Genomic DNA, 24472 nt, shown 5'->3' on the forward strand with positions numbered 1-24472 from the left:
CTCTCTTGCTGAATTGTTTCCAGACAGCAGTGAGGGATTTGACCATTTCCACAGCATGTTGAATAACACTGCCTGAACTATTCAACAAACACCAGCAACACTTAATATATATTTCTGGCATTCTCCCAGCTGGATTCAGGGCACAAAAAAGGGCCAATCCTTCTGCATTCTGGCTTAGAGGTTTACTGCAACATGTAAGTCCAGTACTTAATAACTTTCTGATACTCTTCAAGGCAAAAAATTATTCAGTTTCTCAGAATTATCCAGAATTCAGAAAATAAAATTATAGCATCTTGTAGAAATGAACTACAGTTTCTAAAAACCAAGCTGGGTTATATGAATATGAATGAGATAATTGTTTCCATATGGTTTTTAAAATTAATGCAGGTAAATATCATTCAGGTTCTGCTTCCCTCTTCTCTCAACATGGGGCTTTCTACCACTCTATTCTAATTTATCTTCAATATGTAGCTTCTGACCTTGTATTGCTTTTTTTGCCCATTAAAAGCTCAACTGTTTAATAGTGCTGTAGGTACCTAGTCTGAAATACAGCTGCATGTAAATTCAACTTGGTGCTACATCAGTTTTCTGTGTTCTGTGTCTGTATAGAGAAACAAATGGCTGTCAAGAGATCTTACCTTCCTTCCATCTTCTGCATGAAATCATATCTTAGTCCCCTTCCAGCTTAATAAAGCAGTAATTACAACTAAGGTATATAAACATTTTCTTATGATTGGGCTATTCCCTAACTAGTTTGAAGAAAAAAAGACAAACCAAAACCCACCACCACAAAAAACCAAAAAAAACTTCAAAAAACTAACAAAACAAAAACCAACCAAAAAATCCCCACACCACAAAAAACCAGAAAACTCCCAAGAGAGTGGAATTTCTTTACTACAGAAGAAAAATCCACTATGGAAATATTTCCCCAGCTCTTCCCTGATTAACACCCCCAATCCTGTGTGAGCTGAGGTGAGGTTTTGGTGTGCCATGAGCAGTAGGGGTGCATGGAGCAGCCTGCAGGTGCACGTGTACAGCAGATTGAATAATGCACTGATTTGATGAAGTGCAGAAGTCAGCTGCCTTATGAGAGACTTGCAGACAGTCCTCCTTTCTAAACTTCATTTTTCATTTACAAAATTTTTCATTTACAAAAGATCAGATGCTTCACACAAGCTGGCAGTTGCACACAGAAACATATGTTCCCCAGACAGCACATTATCATTTTTATTCCTCTTACAAGCAAGCTCTCCCCAAATGCCCATTCAGCTCTATTTTCTACTTACAATGAAATGAGAGATTTCAAGCCTTTGAATGCATCAGGTGCAATGTCAGTTATTTGATTCTTGCTGATGTCTCTGTGAAAAGAAAGAAGGATTAAAAAAAATGTTAGTAAACAGGAATCTAATGAAAATATTTTAGCTGTAGCTTATTGGAAGAACACACTTGATATAAAAACAGAAGTAACTGATCATATAATCTCAGAGAAATGATGAACTGTGTAATGGCAGAGACAGGCAAATTCCAGTAAGGATCAGAAAACACCAATCAGCGTGACAAGCCACAGCCTCAATAGAGAGCACCCTTCTTAATAAGGTCTTTCATTTTATGGATGTTAAAAAAAGGTTTTTATGAAGAACAACAGTGATGTTGATAAAACCATCCCAAAGCCCTCAATAGTGGAGATGGCACTGTGACCCTGTGGGGTGGCCCTCAAGCATGAGGGGCAGCATAAAGTTGGTCTGAACATTCAAATGCAGAGCTTTGTAACAACAGAGAGGATCATGCACAGTGTCCAGCCCCTGATCCCAGAGCAGGGAGATCAGCACTGTTCCACTGAGATCTGGGCTTTAGTGGTCTAGAGAAAACAAGCAGCACAAAATCCACTCAGCCTTGATCTGGTGGAGTTCAGACACTGGAGGAAGCCCTCAAGCATGTGAAGGGGAACTGTGGAGCTCTGCATTCAGCAGCACTGTGGTTGTCCCCAGAGTGCTGCAGACCCTGCCAGGGAGCCCAGCAAAATTCCACCTTTTTGGTTGTGGTGTGAGTGGGATTCAGTATTGCCTGCTATATTTTTAAAGTAAAGTGTGCTCCTGGTTTGGAAAATATTCTTCAGTTTGAATCATAACCAGCCCAGGACACGAAGTTAAATACAGACTGTGCCACAGTAACTTTATACAATTTACTACACTTGGCACCCAGGTGCTCAGAGCTGGGTGCCTGATAGTGGCTGTCACTGTCATCCAGACTCTGTGTCCATCAGTTCAACCTTCAGCCACCTCACTGCACTCCCTGATATCAGCTTCTATCAGTAGCATCAAATCTCTTCACTGAGAGCTGAAGCAATACAGTATTTCATGTACATCTTCACTGATATTTCCACTGGGGCACATGCTACGGATCCAAGTAGACTCTAAATAATACATCACTTGAATGGGAACTTACTAATCAGAAAGTAAGGAGGTTTTCCATTCTCTACATCTTCTGACATACAAATTATGCTGGTTAAAATTTTAATGAGGTCCTCAAACTCTTTTCAAATCTAGCTATGTAGAGTGGAATTTTTTTTGCCTGGATTTTTGATAACTCTTCTAAGACTTGGTTCTTTTTTAAAGCTCATAAAGAATTGCTCTGCAATCAACTGATGCTTTCTGTTACAACATCCTGCCTAGCAGGACAGGATTCAAGGAAAGTTTTGGTTTCACAGCTCAACTTACAGCAGCCACACTTGTCACTGTGAAAGCAGGAACATTTATTTTTATTTTTATACAGGGTTTTGTGAAACTTGTTTAGACTGTCTGTTGCTTTTTATCCAGTAAGCAGAAGTATTAAGTGGAGCAGGCCTATCTATTTCTTGAGGAAAATAATAAAATCTGCCAAAATCACAGGAAAAGGCGAGTGTGCTGAACAACGACAAGCATCTGAAAAGGGGCATCTAGTTTCTGACAGAAATAGTTCATCACTGTTTTAGTGATTTGCTACATCTCAGCATTTCCATCCTCCCTCTCTCCCCATGTCCAGACACTAATGAGTGTGTAACTAATGGTGCCTGAAGGTGCAGAAATGCCGTGCTGGGCGGCGGCACGCTCTCACTTCATGCAGATGCACTACAATCAGCATTAGAAGATAATTAGACACATTATTTCCTTTCCATTAGAGCCCAAGTTCCACTGCTCTCAGATAAGGAGGTTCCATCTCCTTCTGACTTGAAGAGCTTCTGACTTCAGAGCAAGGGATCCAATTTTGTCCTCGTATTTTTGCTCCCTTTGTTTGGCCTGCTTTGGTGAGATTGTCCTATTCTGTCTTTCATTTACATCAGGACAGAATGAGGCTTTTCTAAGCTGCACAACTAAGACAATTTAGATGACATAAGGCTCATTTTCTTAGTTTAGGGTATCTCAGAATCACTCAGGGAAAGTGCACCTCTTCAACTGGAAATGGAATAAAATTACCAGGCTTCCACTCAGGCAGAGATGACATCAGTCCCCTCATCCTCCCTCCCTGCACCTCTGACAGCACAGTAGGAATCTCTGAAAAGGTTGGTGCACACACCTTGGAGAGTGGCTGTGCTCAGTCACCAGTTGGGGACATAAATTGGTTTTGACTTTGCACCAGGGGAGCAAGGATAACCCTGCAAGTTGCTGAGTAACTTGTGTGGCTTGAATGTCTTCACTGTAAAAGGTTTTGAAACAAAACAGATTTATTTTTAGATGCAGCCAAATGCAAAACTATAAATAGCATTGGTTGAATACTCTCTTTGTTGACTAACATTATTAAAAACAGATTACTTGATTATCTCATATAAAATGGACTGTTCTCATTTGGCAAGAGTACTCGGTAAAATCCATGTCATATATGGTTTAGTTTGTAGAAGCTGCGTAAAAATGTCACAACTTCACACAGCTACTGGGAAGCCTGTGAAAACTCAATGTGTTTTCTGCTAAAATGTGATAAAATTAGTCTGACAACATGAAATGCCACTACAAGCATCAGAGCTAGTGAGGTGCAACCACATCCTTCAAAGTCATTCCATGTACTTGGCTCTTACTCTTGCTCTACAAACTTGTTAGCTAAAAGCCTAAGAAGAGCAGAGACAAGAGATGTGGGCAATTATTATCAAGTCCAAGACAGAATAGGTTTCAGCTCCTTTACTAAATGTAATCACCAAAATAACTCTCCCATCCTGGAAGTTGTTGAAGAGACATTCTAAACAGGAAACTGCAGCTGTAACACTTGAATTAATATACATCTTTTGCTATCATCTTGACCTAATAATATCAAGTCAGATCAAGATTTTGTTGGACAAGTGGATCTAATTTAATAATTAATCTCAGTTATCCAATTAGCTAAGGAAAGGAAACTTCATTATTTTGCAGGAAATACTCAGTAAAGAATCAAAATACAGAGAGTACAGAGTTGCAAATGAGGACTATTATCACTTACATTCTTGCATATTTATTCACCAGAAGGAGAAAAATGCAATACAATTTACAGGGTTATGCTAATACTATCCTCTGAATGATATAAAATATTATTATAGTAATTAATAGTAATAATAACAACAATTATATTAATGTTCTTCATTTGTACCCCCAGTAGGGCATCCATTAATTAAACTGATAATCTTCCTGCTATGGCACTGCTCATTGAAATCAAAGTGACAGAAATGAAGAAAGCTAACAAAAGTTCAGTGCTACTGAACTTATCCTTTCCTCTAAAGGAGAAGGATTCTTTTGTTTCAGGATATAATCTTTGCAGCAAAGTATATTCTTGGGTTAACATGACTGAGAATCTTGAAAAGATGGTGTCAGTAATCTCTTTAAACACTGAAACAAATATCCTCAATAAAACTATGTTTTATTTTATTATTTTAGCATGATTGTTGTCCAATCCAGAGCCTCACTGTCCAGCAGGAACTAAACTTGAACAAGGAGACAGGTGGATAAACAAATGGTGAAACATCAGGTTTGTTATGGGACATTCTGCAGCCCAAAGACCTGTCCCAAGTTCTCCCACAAGATCCCATCACCTTAACTAAGCTTTGGCACAGATCATCTGGCACAATAACTTATTATTACATTATGAGGTCAGATCTCAATGAGTATACCAATTATACCCCAAAAAGCTGTTAGCACCAATTGCTAATGGAATTCATCTGTGAAATTCTAACATAAATCATTTCACATCACAAGTGCTATGTTGGATAGGGCAGCCATCTACATTAAAGAATATTTTCTGGTCAACTCCCATAAAACTAAAGTTCACCAATCAATGAAAAATGAAAAGACAGTGCAAAAATCTAAAATTAGTCATACCTCAGAAAGAACTATGTAGTGATTTTAATAATAAAAAAAGTTACAATTTAGGTCACTGAAAAGGGATCCATCATTTTTCACTGAAATTACCATCTTACTATCCAATACAGTACTTCTTTAAAAATACATACAGCTATATTGAAAGTGAGACAGAAGAATAGAGACCATCTGAGATTGATGATTTGACCTGTTAAATATTAAGATCTATATTTACTGTTCCTCAGCTCTAGGAACTTGCTAAGTTGGGACTAGAAAACAGCAATTTTGCCCTTAAATCAGTGGTAGGCTGCAAGCTCACTTCAGTTTCCCAAAGCTGTCTGATAATCCAGTGTCTTCTGTGAAATGAGCTGACAGTATCTTAATTCCAGTATTGTTCACATCAGAGAAGAACTGCAAAGGCGCTTTTTCAGCAGCATTAGCACTGATCTACAAAGCCTGAATGACTTGTGGAAGTTACTGCTCCAGTGGCAACATCAATATCTCTGTACTGTGGAGAAGGAGGGGTAACTTCCTTTACCATTATTTGTGTCATCATGGAACTGTCACATCATCTATCACATATCAGTCAAAAATGAAAGAAAAACCTGACTGGGGGAATGCCCCATGTTATCTGCATGACAACACTGCTACACATCAGGATTACAGGGGTTTTTTTAATCCAAAGAGAAAACACAAGAGATAATAAAAGGAAGAATTATCCGGGTATCTACTGGTGATTAAGCGACAGAGAAAACAAACTCCAGCAGACTTCTTTGTTTTCTTGTAAACAGTCAAACCATTTCAACATCAGGACATCAAAGGCACTGCAAAGAGCTCCTCAGAGCTCTGCAAGAACGGGACTCCTGCTATAACTGGGGTCAGCCACCCTGACGTGCTGCAAACAGGCACAGAACACAGGATGAGACGAGAAACGGAACTTCAAATCTTTTCTGAGGAAGCAGATTTGAAGTTTGAACAGACTAACAAGTAATTAAATCACATCGTTTATAATAGGAAGTGAAATTAAGCATTATTAAGGATTTCATGCACTGTTAGGCATCCTGAACCAAATTCCGTTGTTGCTTACAGTCTGAAGAGATGATTTGTGCAATCCCCAGTGATTTCAACATAGAATTGCCAATATGTTTCTAAAATGAAGATACTGAAGTGAGAAGATTCATGATTACTCTTGCATGTTGGTCTTATTAAAACTTACATTCTCTTAAGCTTCTTGTACTGGGTGAAAGCTCCAGGGGGAATGATTTTGATGAGGTTTTGCTCCAAACGTCTGAAAACAAACAAAGCAATATACATGTTAACTACACAGCTACAGGACAGGGATCACGTTAAATATGACAGCACATTTTATATAAATATAAAGCAATTTTACAGGGTTTTATGCAAAACATCTTTTTATTTTGAAGTCCACTAAATAGAGAAAATACTGAGAAAACTACTTAGAAAAATAAAATAATCTCTTTGATTCCTAAATTGGTCTAGGAAAATGTCACAAGCTAAGGAAATTGCACTTGTAAGGGTCATGGAATTAATAAAGAATAGTAGGCATACTTTAAACTTAAGGTAGAAAATAGAAAAAACAGGTGCTTTCCGTGACTAGCTGTTGTAAATAGAATGTAGCTGTTTAAACTGACAGCTAGGCTAGGCTGTGACAGCTCAGTAAACAGATTAATAACACAATCAGACCAATTCAGGAGCAACAACCTGTGGGAACATGCTAGAAACCAAAGTGAATTCATTGCAAGATAAATTCAGATTTTTAAGAGACTGGGGAGCATTTTATATTAAAAGGATAAAAAACGAGAACTGCATCTTCTTATTCCAACTAGCAAATACTTAAGTTTTTCTAAAATACATTCCAGACTACATGAAAAGTCTGCTGGTTTTATTTCTAAGATTTGGCTTGAAAGAGGTACTCTTTTTGAAGTACCATAAATGCATGTATCACTCACATAAAATGTAAGCAGCTTTAAGATACCACATAGAGCAACCACTGAGATTAATTTCTGTTCCTTCCTGCTAGTACTTTCAAGTATTTGTCAGCAAGTTCCCTGGATTCCTGCTAAAAGGAATGGCTTCTCCTCAGATGAACTTTATGTTCATCTCCATTAGAAATGTAAAAGTGGATCCTCAAACAACAAATTCCACTGACCATGGTAGCTGAACTTCTGCTCAGTTGGGACTGAGACCAAAATGTGGTTTTACCATGCTCTTTCTTGTTATTGAAATGTTGTGTATTTTTTTTTCCCTCAAGTGTCCTAAAAAGCAACAGTTTAAATAGTAAAAAAATCTGTGGTTGAAAATGGCTTAGAATTGAAATACAAAAACATATTGGAATGATGGAATGAGGCACTCCAGTCATTTCAAGTTGCTGCAGCAATGCAGAGGGGAGAAAAAAACGCTTTCGAACCAGGAATGGCAATAAAGTAAAATGGAAGAAGAGAGAAGTAAATCAAGGTTTTTAAAGTACTAGGGAATAGTAGAAAAAAATGTGTAAGCTCTCTGTCCCTCTGGTGATCTGTGCTTTCATAAGCAAAAGAAAAAATTCCACTTGAAAGTAAGATAATTTGCCATCTAATTTCCACTCCAAGAAGCTATTTAAGCCCAAATATTTTGATATTTGCACAGTCAGCTTGTACAGTCAATGTGCTCACCCTCTTTTGTATCTGTAGCCACCTATTTTCTAAAGGTTGTGATCAGAGTTAATTCTATTCCTTGTTTTGTGATTTGAATTAGTGTCTGAGATTTCCCTTCCAGTTGGTCTAAATATAACAGCTTCATTTCTGGCAAGTCCACAGTGAAATGCAAATTGCTGTGAGCTCCAGCACTCCACTATTGTTGGGTGTTTGTCACCAGAATTAGCAGCACACACTCTTCCCATAAAGGCTTTTTGTCAGCTTGCCAGTCGGGTGTTTAATTCCTCCCAAGTGTTTCTGTGCAGGCACTTCTAGGAACAAAAGAGGGTCATGCCTGCCCCATTTCCTGGCCCTGGGGATGGAAACTGGGGGTTCACCCATCCTGCACACCAGGCTAGCAGGCAGTCCTTAATGGGAACCCCAAATACAGGGATGGGGGTATATACAGGGATGTAGCCTTTTACAAGCAAAATTCCAAGGCAATTTTAGTGACTCAAGGGTGGAAATATACACAGTTTTCCCCTCCCATAGGGTGAAAAAAATCCCAAAATTGCGATAGCCACAGGTGCCAAGTAATAATTTTTTTTTAAAAAATAAAAGAAAATATAAAAAATATAATAAAATAAAATGTAAAATAAAATAAAATAAAATAAAATAAAATAAAATAAAATAAAATAAAATAAAATAAAATAAAATAAAATAAAATAAAATAAAATAAAATAAAATAAAATAAAATAAAATAAAATAAAATAAAATAAAATAAAATGAAATAAAGAAATTTCTAGAAAAAGCAGACTAAGACAGAGCAGGAGTTATTTAGAGCTGCATTCTGAAGCTCCCTAGTGAACCCTTCACCCTTTCCTACAAGATCTGGAGGAGATGGCCTGTACAGAAATAGAGGGACAAGGCTCTTGTCATCTGCTGCTATATTCCACAGCACCTGACATTTTTTTATTCCATGAAGCCCTTGTCAAATGAAGAACTAAAGAATGCTTATAACACATTCTGCACCTTGCAGAGGTACCAGAGGAGCACCACGGGCTCTCATCAGGGTGTGTGGGCAGGTGGGCTCCAACTTGGGCACAAAGCAGAGCCCTCAGCCCAGTGCTCCACTAAACAACCCTGTGCTTTAACAGAATGAAACACTGATTTGACTTCTAGTTACTTTTTACATAAATGCATGTGGAATAGAATATTCTATATCTGTGTATGGAATACCTGCATATAGAATGGCAGACATAGCCTGAAAAACAATACAGTTTCACAAGTAAAACAACAGAAAAGACCTTGTTTGTATTTATACTTTACCCTTTCATCTCATTTAGCTCATGACACATTGAGAAGAGCAGAAGATTAAAAATCTCAAGAAATTTTAGGTTCTGCCAGAAGGGGTGTTGGCAATTTCAGGGTGAGGAAGGCCTGATTAGAAACCATATAATGGGAAACTGCTAGAGATGCCACCTTTGAAATAAAGTGAAAAGCAGCACCCTTACCTAATGTTGTCCTTTTTTCCTCCAAAAAATGACAAAGTGTAAATTTTACAGGCACATTTCATTACAGAGAAGATTACCTGGGTTACCTAGAAGATGACCTTTGGAAAACTGTGGTTTTTATGGTCTATCCCTATAGTATGGAGTGCTGTCATACACTATAAAACCATCTGTGCTAGTGCAAAGCAACATCTGGGAGTTCATTATTTTGGGGGTATTACCAGAATATACTATAAAATAATTTTACAATACATTTGAGAAATCTGTACAAGACACACAGTTCTAAAAGGCTAAATTTGGAAAATTTAAACTACCCCCCCCCCATTAAAGGTTGTTACAACTCAATAAAGTTTTTCTTGATTCTCCTGTGGTATTTCATACTCAGATCTATTTCAGAGACTCGCCAAGCGGAATTCACAAAACTGATACAGTGAATTGGCCGTGTCCAAACTCCCAGTGGTTTTTGTTCCTCCTCTGTTCCCCTGTGGCTGTGCCATGTCACCTGCTGCCAGCTGAGTGCTGAGATGAACTGCAGCACATCTCCCCCCTCCTCTCCCAGCAATGCTCTGTCTGCCTCTCCCAGCTTTATTTTAGAGCCTTTGACAACAACATCAAAGGACAGGAACAATTTCCTTTCTCTTCTCTAATATATCATCAGAGATTGGAAAGTATAAGGGCCCACTGGATTCAGATCCATTTTTTCTTGTAATAACATGATGCTAGACAGGATAAAGTCCCCTTCTTCCCACTTTTTTGTTTTTAATGACTTTGCAGCAATGAGAGCAAAAAGTAAACATATCAGAGAAAAAAAACAGAACAAAACAAACACGGGGAAACCATGCAGTTAAAGATGAAATATTATCTCAGGGTAAAGAATAAGCACTCAAATTCCCATGCTAATCCATCTCAAAGTTCACAGAGGTGCAAATCTTTTCATCACCTCCTCCTGTGGCGCCTGAGTTGCTCACGCCCAGGATGACAGAACACAAAGGATAAAAAACTCTGCCTAACAGGGATTTAGCAGAACCAGCTCACACTCAGGAGTGATGAAGCCATTCGTCTTGAAGAGTGATTCCCCCTGCAGAGTTAGGGAGACAGACGTATTAATTTGGGCCTTAACTATCTCCTTTTTATTGAGGGGAAGAAAGAATTTGTTATTTGGGTCTCTAATGGAGCAGTTTGCTAGCAATTTTCCCATTTCAAACATTGTCTCAGCTGCTAATGTGCAATGTTTTGTCAAGCTTACCTACCCATAACATAGACAAATCACTACCTTGGAGAAAAAGAGAGGGAGTGAGGCATCAGTGCTGATAATTCTCAGCTGTCAGATGAATAGAGCCTACAAATGAGACAGCCATGCTCTATTAACAGTGCCAGGAGCTCCTGCCTGAGCCGTGTCACAAAGCTCCCTGTGCATGGGACAGGCAACGAGACCCCTGCTGGGACACAGAGAGTGAGTGGATGTGCCAGAATGTTCCCTGGGTTGGGGATCTGCTGGGCTGGCATCACTCAGGCTGCCAGGAACCAAACAGCCAAGAACCCTGCAAGAAAAGGGAAGAGAGAGCACAGCAGAGCAGCACAAACCTGTGGCACACCCGTACCTGGCAGGACACACACACAGCCTGTGAAAAGTGGGGTGGGAAGGGCAAAATCCTTGTTTTCCTCCTGCACTATAAGCAGGGATTTGCAGGGAACTGTTTGGGGAAAGGAGTGTTCACATCCACCATGGTGACAAAACCCAGGGCTGGGAAGAATCGTTTGTATTAGGAAGGAGAAAATTTCTAGGGAACACAATCAATCCAGGGACTGACACAACTGCACTATAAAAACCTACTTGGACCATTACTTTACATTTATCTCATAATTTGGGCTCTCTTATCTTATTGTGCATTTTGGTCCCTGATGAAGAAAAGTCCACAGGTGTATTCAAGGTGAATAAATCATACTAAATAAATCATCCTACATGGACTTTCTGCAGATACAAGCTGGATCTGATCCCTGCCCTGACACCTTTCTTGCCTCTTCATCTGAAATACAAGCTTTATTCCTAGCATGCACAACATGTGTGGTAGCTGCTGAATACTGAAGTGTTTACCCAATGGCAGCCCTGGCTGGGAGAGAAGGGAGGAATCCTGCCCTGCAGTCACAGTCAGGACCTGGGGCTCATCCAGCAGCAAAACATGCAACAGCCACATTGCAAGGCCAAAACCTGCAGTTCTGCTGCTTCAGGAAGTGCTCATGGACCTACACCCCAGGGAACAGCTTTTTGTGTCTCTCACCACTCAGTCCCCAGGTAGAAAACAAAGTGCTTTGGGATGGCAGGACACAGAGGATTTTAGATGTTTGTGCTTACTGCTTGTTTGAACAGTAAAAGCCTTCACCCTCCACCCCAGCCAGACTGTACCACCACTACAAGACCCCTAAACACATATGATCCTCCAAGATGTTAATAGTGCTGCCTTTCATTGCAACACCCGAATGGCTTCCAAATAAAATTAATAATATTCATTATAAATCCCTCTTATGTAGTCTGCCTTAGGAAGTGGAGAGCTGAGAGCCAGTAAACCATCCACCTGTATTAATACAAGGTGACAACTGGAGTTTCCCTTCATATTCCCTTTGGTGTTGATTTTCAGGGTCTAGCTGTCGGGCTCCTGCTGTAGTTCCAGACAGGATTGCTTCCTAACAACTCACCCGAGGGCAGATCTTCAAGAGACAAAATCCTATCAGCAGTGAAGTGACTTGTCAACATAAATCTACTTAGGAAGTTACACAGATAATTCTGCTCACCAAAAGACATCTTTCAGAATGAAAACAGATGTTCTGATATGTTCCCTGATACCATGGTGTTATTCTAAAAGCAGTGCTAGTGACATTGGATCTTCTGATACACTGCAGTGAATTTAGTTTCAGCTGTGTTGCTGAGCAGTTGCTCAGGTATCAGCTGGTAACCACTGAATTTGTGATGGCAGCCACATTAGGAATCCATTCCCTCTGTTTTAGCAAGTTAATTTTGCATTAAATATAGCACAGACAAACAGGAAACACCAGAGAAATCCGCAGACTGGTATTTCACAAAACATCTTTTGACAAAACACCAATGTCTCTCTAACCACATTAACACCAGAATGAAACATTGTTCTGCCAAACCTCAAAGTTTCTGCATCTACCACTGTGATACTCCACATATGTGGTGGGAATTTTTGGCCCTTCTCATCACCTTTCATTGTAATGTCCCTGCCAGTCTCATTCATGTATTTTCATTTCTGTATGCCATGATGCTCCCTCCCACTGCAATCCCACGGCTGCAGGAGCTGCTGCTGGGTTGTGCCTGGTTGTGATGTCCCCTGTGAGGATGTTCAGGGTTAATCAGAAGCTGTTTTGGGGACAGAATACACAATCATGCCTTGCTGCCCTGATTCTAGACTAGACAGGTAATTTCCCATCTCAGCTGACTTTACTGGGTCATGTGGACTTGGGATCAGGATTTTACCTCTAGGCAGGCCTGTGGCTGTGAACACAAATGCAGGAAACAGAGTCCTTAAATTGGAGAGATTTGGCAATTTCCAGGTCCCTGCTGGCAATTCCATACCTCCTTTGACCAGCACGAGCTCATGAGCGTTGGTGTTTGTGAGATGTTGCAGTGAGCAGCAGACACACGGATCCCACACCTCAACTCCCAGTGATTCCAGTTCAGACCCAGTGATTTTAGTTCAGAAGGCTCCAATGAGACCATCCCACAGGGTTCTGCATAGAGTTCTGGTATTCACTTCCAGAGCACAGCATCTGCTCTGAGCCTCACTCAGAACACTGCTGAGCACTTTTCACTGTTATTTTTTTGGATTTTTTTAGGGGGTTGTTTTGTGTTTCGTTTTTTTGTTGTTGTTGTGGGCTTTTGTTTTTCCCTGAAGGGAGACAAAGAGCTCCTCTAGTAGCTATGTGAAAGCAAAACCAATGGATGAATCTGATAAATAAAAACCTGTAGGAATAGTATTTAACAAGTTAGACCCAGAATATTTGCTTCACTGAGAAACTCTGTGAGGTCCCAGAAAGACCAACCTCTAAACACATCACATTGTTATTTAATTATTGCTTGAGGAGGTCAGTCCTGACCACCCTCTATTGGCTTCCAATTATTTCAAGAAACTTCCATCCCTGATCCACTTTACACATTTTCTCACAATGCTTTAACTAGCTCAGGCATCTGAGGATTTCAATCAGATTTGCATTTTATTTGTCAAGTTGCATTTTATTGTTAAGTTGTAACACAAAATTTTAGACATAGCGAAAATTAAAGTAAGCTGACAGAAAAGATAAAAAGTTTTTTCTTTTAATCCCTAATCTAACTTATTTTTAAGAGCTCTGTACATTCAGTAACATCTGTTTTTACTGCCCATTTACAATACTGACAAGGAAAAGGTGAAACACCAGAAATTAGCAGAAAAATTAAGTAGCTTTCTGGTATTTGAAATTCTGCCACCTGTAATATTTTCTCAACAGATTCTGTCATTTGACGATAGTCATTCCTCAAATCCTCTCTTATTTTCACAGTCTTTTAAAGCAAAATAAACAAAACATGTGTTAGCCAAAAGACAACTAGTATTTCATCCAGTACAAAATCTGATTACTATATTTTATGTCAAAGTTGTGATTTTATGCACTCTATTTTATTTTCTGTAATTGCTTTTCCTTTTCTTAATCAGCTTTAAAAACATATACTCATTATATATTGCAATCTCTTTATTTGGCTTGGCAACACAGGAGCTTTGCAGTGAAATTTGTATAAGGTAAAATATATATGCCTTTTTGGTTCTACCATTAGTTTTTATTAGTAATTATTAATTTATGTTTATACTGGACTGAAGTGATGTCTCTGGGAAAAAGAGACTACACACACACACAAACCCAAAAAAAACTAAACCCAAACTAAAAACTAAAATAATCTCAAACCTACAAACCTTTTAAGTTTACACAGCTTGCCTGAGTAAATCAACCTGTACATAATTTCTTTTCTAAAAGAAATCTCCCAATTACAAAAAGCAGTGAAGAAGGTAAAAATTGATATGTCTGAAATGAAAATTACCATGTACATGAAATCTAGATTTATCAAAACAAACCCATCTTCTTGTGCCTGCAGATGACATTAGCTATACAACTTCAGAAATAAAAGTAAAGATATAAGAAATAAATCTGCCTTGATCTTGCAGCAGAAACTCCCTGCTGTTGCTGCTTGTTTCTAAAATTGTGAAATGCAGCTTTCTGTTTTCCAGCTGCACAGAAGACACCTTTATTCTTATAATTTTCCATATATTTGTATTTTCTCCACTGACTATCAACCTAAAATATTTTATTTATTATTTCTTTATTATTTTTGTGTTTTGAATGCAACAAAAGATTTTCTACTTATTTTTGGCCTGAAAAATAAACTTCTGTAGAATGCAAGACACAATTTGCCTGGTGAGATCCAGAAAATAGTAGTCAGGTTAGAAATGAGAAGCTGTCCAGAGCCAATTTACATCAGTGAATGAAAATCACATTATATGATTCAACTACAGGAGCCAACCTGATTCCCCAGCCAGAGAACTTGCCACCAGAGGCAATTATGGAGCATTTATTGCAGTGTTCAAAAATACTGTGCTGGCTTCAGCTGCAGTATTTACTGGAAGCCTGGGAAAATTATTATAATTTTCTTTCAGGAGGAAGAACAAAGTTAAATGAAAAACTGTCATTCCTTTATCCATGAAGTTTACAGTTTCTACAAACTTATATTCTTGATAAGAGAAAAACCTCTTGCCTTTATGAAACTGAGAACTTCAAAGCCAGTTGTTAATAAATACAAAAATGCTGTCGTATGGTTAATTTATAATTTATATAACAAAAAAATGATTCTTAATATAATGAATAGTTGCTGGTGCTCAGTCTTTCTATAATAGCTTTTCTGACTTTATTTTAATTGGAAGAAAATTCATTTTGAATACACCAGTAATTTAAATGCCTAGAAATGGTTCATCACCTTCTTCAAATCACAAAAGCTTCCTAATGAGTCACAGCTGAAGTCCTAGCTGACCTGAAATACACATTCCTGCAGGTCCTGAAGAACAGAGAAGGCACAATTACTTCCTGAGCCAATTCCTGAAACAACAAACACAGCAAACTTGTCTGCCTACAGGTTTGCAACACTGCCCAGTACACTGGTACCCTCATGACATTAGATTTGTCAGGAAACCATTCATTAAAGGTAGAACAAGTAGAACATTCCATTACAAAGTGATCATCTTGCAGAAAATTAGGTTTGTCTTCATTTTGCCAGAACCAGGAGAAAACCAACATTACAGTTTTCCTGTGCTCAAACTCTAGAATTTTTCCTAAAGGCAGAAATTCTGCACCAAAATCATGTACTACTCATACCTACAAAAACATCAGCCACCAATTCAGCTATCAGAAATGAAAATGCTAAACTAAATCATGTAGAACAAGTGACTGAAATGGCCACCTAGGTGCTGGTGGAAGGGCTGCCATCCCAGTTTGCTCTCCTCAGCTGTCAGACGAAGCTGTGGTTATTATCTAACTTATTATCACTCCATGGGTGCCTAAACTGCACTTTTCCTTCAGGGACTGGCAGCCTCTTTACTGTCTGGAGCAATTGCATCAGCATTTAAACAAATGGGCTTCATTTCTGATTCAGCCACATCCTACCCAGCTTCACTTTTGGCTCATTCAATTCTATTTCTCTTAACTCAGCAGACACAGAGTATGGTACAGGTTAAGTAACAGTGGTGAAGCAAACTTCATGTTAACAGATCTCAGATCTGTTTCAAGATTTAAGGATATACTTTACATTCTGGACCTTGATTTATAAGTCTGCAGATGACTGAGACGTGGCTTTTCAGAGTAATTAGCATTGCACAGAACAAAGTGTTCAAAGCACAGCGCCTGTTGACTTTTGCTGCAGCTGTGAGTCCTCAACACTTCTGAATGTCTCAGCTGAGTCAGCCAGAACCTGAGATTACATCACCAGTGGCCACCCAAGGAAAGTTTGTGCAAGTCACTTGCCCAGAATCAATTAATAAAACCACTGGCAAGGGACACAACCCAATTCTGTGAACAGCATTCATGAGATTATCTTCCCCACAGTCCCCATTTTACAATTTTCCTGTTTCTGCAAAAAGGGAACAGACCCTATCTATATACACAGGCTTCCTCCCTACACATCCCTGGTGCATCCCTAGACAACAAGAAATGAATCCAAGCTTTCAGCAGTGGCATGAAACTGTGCTGTTGTTAAAGTGAATACCACCACAAATATATACAAAAGCTTCAAATGATGACTGCAGCTACAAACACTAACTTTGGCATTTTCTGGCATTTTCTAATTTATTTCTTTTTACTTTAAGAGAAAAAAATGTTTAATTTAGTGACCTTGAACCCAAAAGCTAAAATTACTAATTCCATCACAAGGACACTGAAGTGTAACAGAAGTGTGAGTCCCAGACCCCTGTAGTGCTCTGTAACTGGAACAGCAGCAGTGCAAACAGGACCTCCCTGTGTAGTTTAATAGTTAATGTGTGCCTACACAGTCCCTAATACACAGGGACAGGCACTCAAATTGTTGTTGGGTTTCCCAAGTACGTGGTGAGGAGGCAGGAAGGCTCCAAGGTGAATGTGCTTTCTGATGGGAAGAGACCCCTTGGCTCCAGCTTTCTCGGTGTCCCTCTGTCCTGCCCCCTCAGCCTGCCCAGCCCCAGTGTCCCAGCCCTCCTGCCACATCCCCACAGCCCACCCTACATAGCTGGTGTCCAGTGCCACCCATCTCAGGCCTTATCACCAAATACTCCTCACTTTCTCAGAGTCACAGCCCTCTGCTCACCCTGTCTCAATTTCCTTTGTTCCCAGTTCTTCTCCTCATGTGTTTGGTTGTTTCCTCATTTGAGTTCACCCTTCTTTTCCCATCGTTTTCTGTTCTGGGCCCAGCTTGTTTACATTCTCTCAAGCATCTGTCCCAACCACAATCCAGCCTCTAGCTTTAGCATGTAATTAATTCCTTCTTTTAAGCAATCAGATCCTTCAGAGAAGCAGCACCCAGTGCCAGTGGTTGCTCCAGCATCTGCCTCCAGGCACAAGCACCCGCTGGCAGCAGGAGGGGTCTGTGTCCTGCCTTTGGGGGGCTGTGCCCTGCTTTCACTCAGGAATGCCTTGCACTGTTACCAAACACAAAGGCACAAGTGGGATTCCCTGCACTGTTTCAAGGTGTACCAAATTCTCAGACAACAGCTGCCCAGAATTCACGTCCTAAAATATAGCCTTGCTTGCAGTGACAAATAAAAAATGAGTGCATCAGTCTGAGGCAGACAAACAGCATGAAAACTTCATTCGAAAGAAGGAGCAGAGGAAGAGTGTTGTGAGGTGGGAAAAGATTAATAGGGAGTTACTGATACCTGTCCATGACTGGGAGGCATCAAACAAATGTGGCAGGCAGCACATTGAAGTAAATACTGCTTGAAACACTACAGCCAGGGCTGACAGTGCCCTTACCCCCAGTGCCCACATCTGCCTATGCAGGAAAGCTGTCCTTGGGCTGATTTATGCCAGGGAATCACTAATGACTGAGAAAGGATCTATCTAGCCCATGTCCTGAGCCAGGAGCAGCCCAAAGCAGGTGCTGTGGGAAAGCTGCTCCATGTGTTTGTCACAACCCCCTCCCAGGCTCCCAGAGCTGGGAGGTCTCTGCTGTCCCCTGCCTTTGCTGGCTCTGTGGGCTGAGCTATCAGTTTGACAGGCTCTGGCTGCAAGGTTGTGATCAAGTCTGAGCAGAAAAACAGAATCTTTGGAGACTTTGTGCCCTCTCAGTTGGTCATCCCTCCTTGCCTACACCTCTCCAGTGCCAAGCCCATTCTGCACTCACACCATGTTCCCTATTTACCTTGCATGCACTTTCTCTTTCTAAATAACTGCAACCCCTGCTTTTGTTGTAGATGCTGACCCCATGTAGCAGAATGGCTGTTTTGTTCATGTACCAGCAAACCACCACACCATATGCATTTTGGTATTTCTTTTCAGTAAATGCCTCCAGGTGCTTAATGACTTTTGTTTTCACCCAAGTAGTCATGCAAAACTTTTCTGTGCTTATTCTCATGTGCTTCTCTATGACACAAACTGTTCATTTCTCTTCTAACAAGCAAAACAAGACCACTTTGTAAGCAGAGAATCTTTTGTAGCACTCAGCACACAGTCTGTATTCCTCAGCTTCAATTTCTTGTAACTCATTTTTCCTCTGTCAATTTGGCTGCTGCTGTCAGCTCCCAACTGAACATGAAGCTTTATAAAAAAAAAAATTGCATTCTCTACATTCTTGCTATCTATTTTATGAAATTATGAAAAAGCAAGTCTGGGATACAGATTTCTAGCTTTCCTAAATTGCTTACTTAATAGCAAACATTCTTGCAAATTAAGTCCTTCACCTCAAGGAGTAATAGAGTAACATAATAGACTTCTAAGTCATATATGGCAGAGGGAAAATTAGCATCATATGATGCTTGTTTTCTGTCCCATGACAGGTGAGTTTCCTGGTTTATGATGGGTTTTTATCTACAAAAACAGTTTTAGGACTTGTTGGCAGCTTTGTCAGAGAAGCTTCTGCCTACCCATGCTAATGAAGAAAGGTAGGAAGGCTGAATAAAAGATCTTTAATTAATACTGAAACGGAGTGAAATGTAGGTCACCTTTAATAACTGTATTAGAGCAACAGCTGTGTGTTTCATTTTTGTAGAACAGTTTGTAAGTCAAGGGTTCTTACCAGAGCAATTTGGCTTACAGGAAAATACTGAGTTAGGGAGGAATACAAGAATGAGTTGAACTCAGTGTTCCTTGGGGTTCTTATGCCCACAGCATTAGAAGGACATGGATCTGCTGGAGCAGCCACACAGACAGCGAGAGGGCTGGAGCCCTTCTGCTACTGAGAAAGGCTGAGAGAGCTGGGGCTGTTCAGCCTGGGGAACAGAAGGCTCTGGGAAAACCTTAAAGCCCCTTGCAGTGCCTAAAGGGGCTCCAGGAGAGCTGGAGAGGGAATTTGGACAAGGGTCTGAAGTGACAGGACAAGTGGGAATGGCTTCAAACTGACAGAGGGCAGGGTTAGATGGGATATTGGGAAGAAATTCCTCCCTGTGAAGGTGGGAAGGCTCTGGCACAGGTTGCCCAGAGAAGATGTGGCTGCCCCATCCCTGAAGTATTCAAGGCCAGGTTGGATGGAATTTGGAGCAACCTGGGATAGTGGAAGATATTCCTGCCCATGGTAGATGGTCTTTAGGATTGCTTCAAACCCAGATCATTCCACAATCTTACGAATTTGTGCTTTATCATGGTAAATTTTGCTGTGTACCAGTATTTCTACAGCTACAAGAAGCTGGATGAGTCCTGTGACCATATAAATATTTGAATTTATACTGTGCAGACTGCAAAAGCTGGCTGGATGTCAGAAAACTCTGTATGACAAGAACCGAAATAAGAAAATAATTGATCTGCATTCCCTGTGGACTAACCACAAGCAAAATGGTTAATGTAACAGTATTTCAGAACCACAGCAGTATGAAGTCATGGATACAGAAATAGATGGTTCCAATTCCTAAAGGTGGCAATGACAAACAAGTCTGTAAAACCAGCATCTTATTCCACAAGTCACAAAACTGTTAAAGAACTAGAAATAACAATGTGGAAGACAAGATACAGAAGGTAAAATCAGCAGGGACAATGTGCTCTGATGTTCTAATTCATTATAAATGCATCCTGCCAAGCTAAAAAGACATCTCTCCATCTCATGGGGAAATCACTGACTAGAAATAAAGAAAGGTCTGTGTATTTTCATTTACTGACTACCTAACTGCAATTCTGGGTTTGCAAAATGGAAACACAATCTGAACTTAAAGGCCTCAAGAACTTTATCTTGCTTTCAGGTAGGACAGTACCAAACTATCTTAATTTACATTTAAAAATGGTTTGAGCCCTTAGATCAAAAGAACAAATTAAAGAGGACAACTGCAATATACCTGACAGCTACTTAGAACACTTTTTAAAACATGCACCTTTCTTCCACACAGGAGGCTGTGAAATGGAATAAAAATGGAGAGATGTGGAAAAGATCTGTGCATTAGAGTAGCACTTACATTTCCCAAATGTCCTCTGGGAGGTTGGCTGGGATCTCTGTTAAGCCCCTTCCCCGACAATCCACGACGTTGTTGCTGCAGGTGCAGGCAGAGGGGCAGGTGATGGAACTGGCGCTGCACGACGGCGGCTCAGACTGGGAACCTGAGACACAAGGAAAACATTAAATGGCTTTAAAAAATGAATGGGTGAGATTTTAACAACAAAATACATCAGGCTCTGAGTTTTGCAGATCCTCTTACTATACAAAGTAATCATTTATTTGCTAGTGAATATAATATTCTACGAATCAACTGCAGAGAAAACATGTAAAAGGTTACTGTGTTCTTATTTCTCCTCAGTCTCCACTCTATCAATCTCTTTCCCTCATGAACACTTCTTTGGCCACCTTCATGCTCACCCATGTCAATTCATTCAAAGATTTTTAAATTAAGTTTAGGGTCAGGTAGTATTTCCAAAGTTATCTTTGCCTAGAAGTTTCCATTACACAAACACTTTTTGAGTACTTTTACATACTGAGAGAAGACTCTCATCAGCAATGACTTATGTTTTTGCAATGAGGTAACCTGCTATGGCTTGAAGACTGGGAATATAAAGCCAGTTTTTTTCAAGATTAGACAATGCAGTCAGTTAATGACAACATAAAAATAATTTAGAAAAACATGAGTTTAAACCTTTAAAACCTGCTTAAGCTAGACATAAAGAGACAAAGATACACACAGAGTAAAGATGTAGCATGAGGACATTGCTCTATACAAAGTCTTGTCAATTCATTAGATTCAGGCTTCATTAAGTGTCATTACATTTTTTTGAAACTGTAGCAATTATGTCAATTTTACTCAAATGGTTATGATTCCTACATTTAAAGTTTTGATATATGCATGCATTTAGCCATAGATAAAATGGGTTTGCTATGCTAATTGAGGTTATCAAGAGGTAGCAGTTATTGGTTTATTTATAGTGAGTTGTATTTCCAAAGTACATGGAACACAAGAAGCTTCAAGTATCTTCATGTTGAGATATAGATGGCTAAATGTGAAAGTTTTTCCTGGTAAAAAGTGACAAAAACCATAAAAGATTGGCCTTTTGGGTGGAAAAATAAAAGCATCATAGTTGTCAGAACACACATATAAAAATGTGGAAAAACTGTACATTATTGGGGTTTGTCTTTGAAAAGATTCATGATGGATACTTCTGTGAATTCTAACTACAGATGACAAAGAGTTTAAAAAATTAAAGAAAAAAAAGGATTTACACCAACTTGCAATGTTCATTAGGACAACTAAAAATTTTATAAAAATGTAACATTTCTATAAATTTCCTCTCGAGTTATGCCTCCATACTTGCTTGCTTAGCTCTTAACTCTGCACAGCAGTGTCAGCTTGTACAGAAATCTACACATGTCCCTGCTTTCACAACCTTGTAAACAGCACAGGAAAGTCAGTATTGGAAAGAGATTCCAGTGGCATCTCTAAGTGTCATTATTTTCAAAGGCAGATATAGTTTGAAAGGACATCAGCTGAAAACTTCTGCAGGTGACTTTACACTCTCAGAGGGAGCCCTCCTGGAAAGCAAAAAATTACTGTGGAATCATTCCCTCCATTAGAAAGGTGCTGAATTCTAATGGGAATTAATTTCAATTTGTCTGAGTTTCCATAAGTTCAAGCACACTGTCATCCTCTTTAAATATTATTTTGTAACCAGGGATGACAGAACTGCCTTATATTAAAACACAATGCCAAGTTTCAGGATAAGATCACCATTTCAATTGTGAGAAAAACACTGCCAAACTCAAATACTGGGTTTGAAATATTTTTATTGGGTGATCACCTGACTTTCTGTCAGGACACCAGGAGAAAACTGGGTTTCATAGCACTGTGTTTTAAACATAGCTCTCATTGATGTTAATCAGAGCTCTGAGTGGCTGAATTTTGGCAGTCCAGACCTCAGAGCTCCAATCCAGGCATCCAGAAGTTTGGATGATTTTAAGAGGTAGTGACCATCTAGAAATAAATGGATCTCACAAGAAATTTGTGTATGAGCAAGGGTCAAATACATTTTTTATGAGAGTAGGCAGCTGCTCCCACTATGAGATAATCCTAATGATCCTTCCTCCTTGCTAAAATATCCTCTCATTTATAGTTCACTCTCCAGCCCCCTTGACAGCTGCAGGTAAGGAGTTTTCCATCAACAGTCTTTCATCTCAAGACAGAGACCCTTTTAGTGTCATCCTGAAGAATCATCTGGGCTAAAAACTACTGCAAAAAGAATTCAATAATGTAATTAAAATCTAAATCCATATGCATATGGTCCAAAGCAACAAATTCATATTTATCAGGCAACCTGAACTTTGATTTGCTCCAGTTTCAAAATCTTATTATTGCCTTAACACAATCTATACATGTGACCCTGCATTTAACACAGTAGTTAAGTGGTAGCTATTTGAACTAAACAAGAAAAACTAATGTCACTAATTAAACGTGTCCATGTATAACAGGCAGGCCAAGCAGCTCTCCTGGGTTTGTTTTCTGGCCATAGAAATGCAGGGCACACATACTGCCATTGTCAATTATTACAACTGCTGCAAAATTAACAGAAATGTGCACAAAGCACTGCCAGCTTTGTCTTTCATGGAGTCAAAGGTTTCTGTAGGATTTTAACTGTGACTATTTCCAAAAGCAGTTTATATTGCCTCAAAATGCACACAGCCCTTTGCTGCGTTTGTGTAAGAACAAGAAGTTTGTTTTTGGACCTGATCACTTACATTTTATATTTTCTCTTTGTCTGCCCACCCTGTGGTACAATGGCCAAAACAAAATGAAGGATGAGTGAGTGGAAACGAGCTGCTGCAAGGTTTTGAGGGATAGAGAAAAAATATCACATTAGGAAAAATCTTCAGAGTAATCCTTGTTGTCTGAGAGGTAAGAAGTTGGAAACAAGGTCAAATCTTCCACACAACCGTTACCATCTCCACGTCTGATGCTGAATGAAAAGGCTTTGGAGCAGGGGAAAGATGCATTTTGCACAGTTACAACACCACAACCTATCACTGTGGGTTGGAGAAGCAGTAGTACACTCCCTTTTTATTAGAGCACAGCATCAAAAAAGCTGATGTACTAGCAGCTGGAGCTCTCAGAGCCTGTGCTGACAGCACTGCATCTAAACCAACAGCAAAGGCTCAGCACCTCTGCAGTTCGGGAGGTGCAGCACTGCAGAGTGGAGGAAAGGCAGGGCCTGCAAGGGGGGATTGGGTAAAGCAGTCTGAAAAGGGAGAAGGATAGAAACAATTCTGCGTGGAACAAAAAGCAGGGAGCAGCAGGAGAACCAGAGAATCATTAAGGCTGGAAAAAACCTCCAAGACCACTGAGTCCAGCCATCAACCCAGCACTGCCAGCTCCACCTCTAAACCATTTCCCAAAGCATCACAAGCACATTTCTTTCTTCTTCATGAGCAAAAGCAGCCTGTAGGTTTCTGAGGTTTTTAATGATAAAAAGACTTTGTATATAAATTGCTCTTATCCTGATGAAATGCTTTTGCTTATGTTTTTCCTTGGCAAAGAACAATACTGTATTGAACAAGCACATTCAACAAACATCTAGCAGATATTCCATCAGCTCTCACACAAAAAATCATCTGTTAAGGTGAATGTTTCTTAAATAACATTAGAAACAGAATTTCAAATCTGATTTGGATTTAATGGCCCCACTTCAATGAGGATCCATTGTTTTCAGATCTACAGAATGAAAGCACAAAAAAATCCAAGGGAGTTTAATCAGTTTAATGTTTGTACTGTTGTGGAGAACTGTTTAAAAAAAATACTGGTCAAGAAAACAAGTCTAAGTCGACTATGGAATATAAAGTTATTAAAATTTGTCTATG

General features: G+C 39.5%; 1 protein-coding gene across 3 annotated transcripts in view; it reads right to left on the reverse strand.

Annotated features, from left to right (window-relative positions):
• Positions 1-24472, reverse strand: part of SLIT3 (slit guidance ligand 3) — a 468211-nt gene that overhangs the window by 142761 nt on the left and 300978 nt on the right. For all 3 annotated transcript variants that reach the window (XM_058848842.1, XM_058848841.1, XM_058848843.1), the window contains exons 10-12: positions 20595-20736; positions 6511-6582; positions 1287-1358 (exon numbers count right to left, since the gene is read on the reverse strand). In XM_058848842.1, coding sequence (XP_058704825.1) covers positions 1287-1358; positions 6511-6582; positions 20595-20736 — 286 coding nt within the window. The remainder of the gene's footprint in view (positions 1-1286; positions 1359-6510; positions 6583-20594; positions 20737-24472) is intronic.

Source organism: Poecile atricapillus, chromosome 13 (assembly GCF_030490865.1).
Source record: "Poecile atricapillus isolate bPoeAtr1 chromosome 13, bPoeAtr1.hap1, whole genome shotgun sequence".
Classification (NCBI taxonomy): domain Eukaryota; kingdom Metazoa; phylum Chordata; class Aves; order Passeriformes; family Paridae; genus Poecile; species Poecile atricapillus.